At 44.7% G+C, this 7,793-nt stretch overlaps 2 protein-coding genes across 2 annotated transcripts in view; both read right to left on the bottom strand.

The window, feature by feature from the left end:
* Positions 1 to 7,793, bottom strand: part of serinc1 (serine incorporator 1) — a 19,754-nt gene that overhangs the window by 7,811 nt on the left and 4,150 nt on the right. The window contains exon 2 of the mRNA XM_008296193.1: positions 180 to 288. Coding sequence (XP_008294415.1) covers positions 180 to 218 — 39 coding nt within the window. The 5' untranslated portion in view covers positions 219 to 288. The remainder of the gene's footprint in view (positions 1 to 179; positions 289 to 7,793) is intronic.
* Positions 3,656 to 7,793, bottom strand: part of LOC103367988 (solute carrier family 35 member F1) — a 24,192-nt gene continuing 20,054 nt past the window's right edge. The window contains exons 6-10 of the mRNA XM_008296201.1: positions 7,501 to 7,660; positions 7,243 to 7,399; positions 6,951 to 7,003; positions 5,665 to 5,819; positions 3,656 to 5,150 (exon numbers count right to left, since the gene is read on the bottom strand). Coding sequence (XP_008294423.1) covers positions 4,917 to 5,150; positions 5,665 to 5,819; positions 6,951 to 7,003; positions 7,243 to 7,399; positions 7,501 to 7,660 — 759 coding nt within the window. The 3' untranslated portion in view covers positions 3,656 to 4,916. The remainder of the gene's footprint in view (positions 5,151 to 5,664; positions 5,820 to 6,950; positions 7,004 to 7,242; positions 7,400 to 7,500; positions 7,661 to 7,793) is intronic.

Here is a 7,793-nt window from a genome sequence, read left to right as displayed (position 1 = left end):
GCCGTGTGTTTTGTAGTTATTCCTCCGCAGCTGCATGCTAACAGCTTGCTGCGCTGTTTACCTCTGCGCCACAGTCCGCTCCCTGTGCGGCCTGCTGTTATAGTGCGCAGTCACGTCAGCGTCAGATAACAACACCAACGACATTCACTTTAATGTAAGAGTGAATAAAGAGTCCTCACCCAGCTGGCCATGGAGCACAGACCCAGAACAGCTCCCATGATGGAGATGTTTCTCCTTCAGTCCGCCGCTGATCAGATGTCGATGTTTTCTCAGAAGATGGATGATCTGCTCTGAGTCTTCTTCTCCTGTCGCTTTACGAGCGCCACTGTGCACAACGCCCCCTGCTGGAGATGTCATGTATCCGACTGCTCATTAACCCTCGAAACTCCGAGTAGTTTCCAATCGCACTTTCTGGGTGTTTCTCTGATCGCTCTCGTTTTTCTTCCCTGTGGCTCATTTTTCACCACAACACAAAGTCCTGCACCCCTGTGGAACCAGAGCAACACGAAGAAGGACAGAGAACTGTTCTCTGTCAGCAGGACACAGTTAGAATGACACAAACCAGAAAAACTGTTCTTTGATTATTTATTTTGCAAAAATGTAAAGAACCAACATGTCCGTGGTTTCGGACACAGCCCAGGTGTCCACAGGTGCTACCAACACTGGACCAAATGGAGGCTCCACATACTACAGATATGAACCTTTTCCAGGCTTGCATGTGCTTCACCATGCTCTATGTGTCTTCCAGTGAAGATAGTCTTATTCCAGTGTAAAGTTATGAACACATAAAGTTAATCTCGACTCTCGATCTAGAGAAAAAAAAGCATCTGTATGTGATATTTTCTGGAGAGTGCAGGGAGTTAAATTCTTTTTCAACATGACATTGAAGGATGGTGGTTTCACAGTGTTGTCTCTGTAGGATGCTCTCCGCCTCTTCATGTAGGGTCCAGTGCTGTCCCTGTGTGCTTTGCTCTCCATCTTCCCTACAGATGTTCTCTGCATCTGTCACTTCAGCTGCTGTCCTGGAAGTTAGAGCAGCTCCCCAAGAGTTGCAGATAATTAAGCAAAGACAGTTTGGGCTACTTGTAGCAACAGCTTCCCTTGAAACTAGCTTTGTTTTTCTTGCAGGGAAGTGTTTGGTTTCAATCCAACACATCAACTGAAGTATACTGAAGTAGATTTTAGATGGCTGGGTGTTCTGACAAAGACGCTTTATTTACTGTAAATGACATCAATATGAGCATATTGTTAGATGTGACTCTGATGAACTGCGTCCAACAGACAGTGACAAGAGAAGTCCTCTGTAAATAACACAAACAGGAGATTAAACACATTCAGAAAGAGAAGAACCAGAACAAACCCCCTGTAGAGCTTCATCTTTACTGCATTCGCTAACACAGCCGTGTTTCAGTCCCTGACCAGACAGGATTAGGACCAGCGTAGGAAGGAGTGATGTTCTTACACCTGGAGGACAATCTGTGACCCTGTTGGCTCGAACCAAACAGCTTCGTGGCGTAAACACTGATGATCAGCATCAGCGAGATTTGAGTGTAAGGCATCTCAGCGCTCTGTCTTATGAAGAAGTTCTTAAAGTTGTGAACATGGTTTTGTATTCGTTTCAGACTTTAGCTGTAAAATTAGTCATCAACACTGAAAAAAATACTGAATCAGTTTTTCTTGTTCAGTTTGCAAACAGAAAGTTCTGAGATGTACTTCTGGTTTATTAAAGGTATCTTAAAACGTCAACAATTTCTCATTTAATACAATTTGTGTAGTAATAAAGAGCTTTGTCCCATCTGAGAAATGAAGGTCATGGTGGTGTAATGCCATGTGTTGTAGCTGTGAACAAAACATCACACACAGCAGGGTGGAAGGCTCGTCTGGCAGCTGATGAAGGAGCAGCAAAGTTTTTAAATATTCCCACTAAAACTATTTCCTATATCCGGGAAGACAAACGCTGGGTTTCCCAGATAATGTCATCCTGGTGGTTTTAATTATTGCAGCTTCTTTGAAATGAAGGGCCTAAAACCAGTAGGATGAATAAAAGCTGTAAAAGGTAGCAAGAGGTGCAAATATCAAACCCACCAGCGGATCCAGACTTTGTAAGTGAACTGATTTAAACTGCAGACTGTGTTTTCTCAGCATCATAATTTAACTTCATGCAATGTTAGAATGAAAACACTCAGTGATTGGATGCTTCTTGCTGAAATGCAGCTTGAGATTTATGGTTGGACCCAGAGTCCAAACTCACCAAGCAGCCTCCACGTGGACCTCATAGAGTCACACCCTGCTGCTTTGACGGTAACTGTAGTATTTTCCAGTTGAAGTAAATCCATCTGAACAGAAACTGTTTGAACCCCTTTTGAATTACAGCTTTGATGTTTCTTCAGTGATAGTTGTTTCCACAGCGTTACAGTAAACAAGAACTAAACTACTGCCAACATTTTGAACAATCTCGTGCACACACACGTTCTGTGTATTTGTTTTTTCTGTCATTTTTTCACTGTATGAAAACGGCAGGTAGACATTATCCAGTGTTCTGGGATTAACGGAGCCATTTATCGTCTTGGAGTTAACCCAGCTGTCACTGAGAAACAAGGAGCTACGCCAGCAAAATGGATCTGTACCGTCTGAAAGTAGAAGCAACACAGAGTCCAGGTCAGTGTGGTGGATTTGTGGCCACTAAAGCAAACTTTAGATCCTATTTCACCTCTAACTGATGCTATCGAAGGCGTTATACGATATCTTTGTTTGGCTGCAGCTACAATTGCACCTGCAGGGTTCTGGGGGCTGATTTTTGATTCAGAGAGTAATAGAGGGAGTTACAGTCATCTGTACACGATAGAAAACCTTCCAGTCTGAGAAGCATCCATTTTTCTTTACAGGATGAACTAATAAAGGACGATTCAGGGCCAAAGCTACGTCCTTCAAGTGTACGACCCCACCAACACCTGACCAGACACCAAAATTAAAGTTTCTAATTGAGTTCATTGATTTGTTTCCAGATGAAGTCTAAATGCTGTTTTAAAGCCATCTTTCCGCTGTCACAATGACTTTCTGGCTGTTTGGTGCACAAGCTGCCAAATAAAAACATTAAGTCTACTCATATTTTCAAGCAGAGGGTTTGATCAAGAGCTCCAGAGACTGTGTCGTTAAAAACCATGAACTGTACCTGGTTTAACTTTAGCCTCCATCCCTGCTAACGTGTCTCCTTGTACAGTGATCCTCTGCTCCCAGTACTCCCAGTGCTCCCAGTGCTCCTGCAACACTTGGACAGCTCCCTGTAAGTCCTGTTCTGACCACTGGCAGCTGCACAACGTTCCTCCACCAAGCTCCAACAGTCAGTCAGCAGCTGGAAGATCCAACCTTCATGTGGAGGATGGACATGGTGACCAGAGGAAGGTCTGTGGCTGCCATGGTTACCAGACCAAACAACAACAATGGAGGAACCAGAGAAGGAGGTGGAGAGTTTCCTTTAGCATTCACCTGGCTGTTGCCTTGTGGTGGGTTTGACACTGATTAATCCTGAGGGATGTTAGTCAGACTCAAGTCTGACAAATAAGAAAACTAGAATCATATTGTTAAACCAGACATAACTGGGTGATCAGGCACAAAAACAGAACAACAATGCTCAAACAGACAAACCACAACTCAGTTCAGACTTTAGAAAGTGTATTTACAAAACCAACCAGCAAGCCATGGGAATGGGTGAATGTGTGTGTTGTGAGTCCAGTCCGGTCCGGTAACAGTCTGCCCTGGCTTTGAACAACTTGAACAGCGTCTGTCAGCGTGGTGCACCAACTCAACATTATTCACACCGGAACTCACCACGGACAGTCTGTCAGTCGGTAAAAGATCAGGACTGCAGCGTCAGCCTTGGTTCAACTGAAACTAGCAAGTCCTGGGAAACTCCAGCGAGGAAATCCTCAGTCCTTGTCCATTCCTGCTGATGACACCAAAAGAGGATCCCTTTAGATCCCTGATGGCTACAATGATGCAGACTTTACATGCGATCGGATGCTGAGATGAAGTTGTCCTTCTGCTTCACTGACCCACACAGCGCCATCTCCAAGACGTCCACCTGAAGGTTTTCCTAGAGGCTGGTTTCAAACTATGTGGAAAGTTAGGATTGGACTATTGGATGACTGCTGGCGGTACCGAGACAAAGCTGAATGAATGTGGGCGGTCATGTCATTCTGATCGCTGCAACCTTCAGTTCATCCTCCAGACTATGAACACAGAGTTCTCCTGTCACGTCCTGAGAACATTCAAACCAGAGCATCACTGCACAAGGAGACACTTCAACAGGGATGGAGGTTACATTCAAATCAGCTGCTGACTTATAGGTGCAGTCTGAGAACTTCCTTGTTGCCCGAAGTGAAATAATACAAGGGGGTCAGTCTGTGAGTCATTTCATGGCATATACTTGTCACTGACTTTGTACAGGTGGCTTTCAATCAGATAATAAGAAAGAAAATGAACACAGTCATGAAGTGCAACTTCAGCGTTTACACAGTTTGAAGCAGACATTCTGGACAGATATAAAAAGGAGACTGAGTGAAGTTACAATGAGATCTATTTACATGATTGATCATTTACAGTCACTACTGTCTACTCACAGTCTGTGATCACAGTGAACACTTTCACTCGCATTGCTATTTGTTTTACTTACATTCTGGTCAGTCGTTTATCAGGTACATACATGATGTGGACACGTAACAGCTTGGTCAGTGGGAGATGAAGACGTCCCTCAATACAAGTCATGAGATGAAAACCTGGACCTACCTGGTGACCTCCCAGCTGCCCTGCTCAGCAGACTGGGTACCTCCAGCACTATTCCTCTGAATCAAACTGTGGGGAACCTGGAGGTAGGCTCGCTGATCCACCAGGCTGACAGACAAACCTCCCAGATAAGCTTAGGCTACTCGGACAGGAAGCTCGTCGCCGGGCTCTGGGCTCAGGCTGGTGTAGGTGACAGAGGGCTCCGGGACTCCAGGACTGAGCAGGTTCGGCTCACTGGCTGGTTGACTGCTGCTGTTCCTGAACTGCTTGTAGACTCGTGGGTCCTGGGCCACGTATGTTGATGAGGAGGAGTAAAGGACCAAGCCCAGGATGATGACAAAGAATGACAGCAGGTAGAGGCCCGAGAACTGCAACACAGAGACAGACAAAACTAAAAGCTTGTTCAGATCTTGTAAATGCCAGCATCCCCCACAGATCTACACTGAGTCCACCCCGAGCATCTATGTGGCTTTAAAAAAATGTGTAGATTAATTGCTATGCTTATATTTTGATTACTGTATCCAATTGTATTAGGATATATATATATATATATATGAATTAACTGAATTAAAAAGTGATCCGAGCAGCGAGTACACACAGGGCTTCAATCTGTAGTGGCATGTGTGTATACACACACACACACACACACACATATATATATATATATATAGAGAGAGAGAGAGGTCTGAGTTAATTGTCAGTGGACTAACGGGAGGACGTTCTGTCTGGGTCGTGGTCGTCCAAGATGATCATGATTTGTTTAAAGAAACAGAAATACACCAGAGATGTTTCCCTACAGCAGAGTGATGATGAGGTGCAGCCACGCCCAGATGTCTTTGACCTGCTCATCACCAAACCAGTGATTCCTGGCAGCTGGATTACCTTGTAGTGGAACAGAAAGAGGCCACAGAAGAGGCTGTACAAGTCAGCGGTGAGCAGCGAGAGGTTGACTGAAGCAGCACTAGTCCTCTTCATCACCACTGGCATGAAGCTGTACAGGCCGAACATGAAGGCACTAAAACCGATGTAGAGAAGACCTGCGAATGCACAAAGGCAGCACATTATTTGACAGTACATTTGCTTTTTAAATGCAGAGTCCTGTTTATTTCAGTCTGCTGCACTGTTGTTTCTGCTGTTGTGTCTCTGTGGGTCGTGCTAACTTTGTGCTCTCCACCGAACCCTCCACCTTGGACAGATCTAGGGAAGTAAAAACTTGTACAGAACACACTGGAATACAGGCGTCATGCAGCTTTCCAAGTAAACATTTCAAATGCTCGTCTCTGACTGAAAGCAACGACACAAAGCAGCCATAAAAGCACAGCCAACACTCAGGCTGCAGCTGAGGGACAGCAGCTGATATGTGACACATGAATACTGACATTACTGCAGCCACCAAATTCAAACAGCATGTTAGAAAAGACCTTACAGTTGTGTTGGATGATCAGGCCTTAAACAATGAAACTGAGAGTTTAGGACTCAACCTGAGGACGCTGCAATGTGACAAAGGATTACCTGCAGCTGATAAACTGACTGTCTGACAGCTCACCTGTCTGAGGTGAACAAATGTCCACAGCTGCTGTAACATTCTGATTGGCTCTTCCTCTATGTGAGGAATAATTTTTAGTTAAACCCTAATAGATGAAGTTATTGCTGCTGTTCAGTGTGTAAGTGCTGCAGCTCTCTGTTTGGATCCTGCTGCTGTCTGATGCTGCAGATATCAGACGAACTCAGAGACAACAGTTCAAACAAACTTCAGCTCCTCTGAACATCTTGTGGCAACAAATCTGGGATTACATTCATTATTGATGAGCATCATTATTCTTTAAGCTGTGCGTGTCTGTTTTCATCACAATAAAGTTTTCATGTGGACATTTCATTTTGTTGCTGAATATATCTGAAATCATAAAGCAAAGCAGGTAAAAAAGGTGCGTTGTGGTTTGAACACACCATGTGTATTAAGTGTCCCTGTGATGTTTTCAAATGAACATTGATGCTCAGATGTGGAAAACTCCTTCAAATCAGTTTACACAAATCAAAGTTCTGAGATTGCAGGTGTGACTTTTACAGATAAGCGACCAGGTGAACATTCAGATATGCAGCCGACCTGTTCAGTGGACCGGACCAGAGTGCATGTGTGAATGTGTGTGTTTGTGTGTGTCTGTTGTCACCTATCTGCCAGTCCCAGGGTACCTTCAGCAGCTCCTTGTGCTCCATGATGGCTCTGCAACACAACAGAAACACACAGATCCAGAGCTTTCTGCTGTGGTGTTCTCAGTCCAGATGTCTCACCTACCAAACAACTAGCTTTGCTACATCATGAAATTAATGAAAAATTAAAAATACTTTATTTATCCCAGAAGGGAAATTCAATTTTTTTAAAAATCATCATAAACTCTGTGTCTTTACAAGAAGTGCAGCAGAGGTCAGGTAGCATAACGTGGAGTCGCCCCACAAACTTACAGCTGGATCCCACTGAAGAAAGATCCGAAAAGTCCCATCATGCCAAGAAACTCCACACGGCTCAAGTTCTTAACAATGAACTCCTCGCAGACATTGGAGATCCCGTAGAGCGTCGCGCCTCCCAGAACCAAAAGGTCACCAAACAGCTTCTGCTCTCCTACATGAAGAGCAAAACTACTGCAAGTCTGCACCTCGACAAGCTCACTACATTCACACGGAAACCTGCAGCGCTGAGAGTTTTAATGTGTGGAAGCTCACCGAGGCCTTGCTGCCGACCAAGCAGGACATCAGCTCCAACCATGCAGCCGATTCCCAGCAGGCACAGTCCCGCCCCAACAAAGTGGACAGCCTTGTACCTCACTAGGAGGAAGAACCAGGACAACAGCAGGACGACGGGGATGACGAAACAATCTAACAGCTGGGAGACAAAGAAGGAAGACGGACAGATGTGTTAGAAAGTTTTCATGGTTCACTTTTCTCTGCAGATGTTTCCACCTCCTGAGTGGATTTAATGCAGAGAATCAAAGTGGTGGCCAAAGACCAACACTGCA

This window comes from Stegastes partitus, unplaced genomic scaffold (assembly GCF_000690725.1).
Source record: "Stegastes partitus isolate 25-593 unplaced genomic scaffold, Stegastes_partitus-1.0.2 Scaffold1109, whole genome shotgun sequence".
Lineage (NCBI taxonomy): Eukaryota > Metazoa > Chordata > Actinopteri > Pomacentridae > Stegastes > Stegastes partitus.
This window is presented reverse-complemented; position numbering and strand designations above follow the sequence as displayed.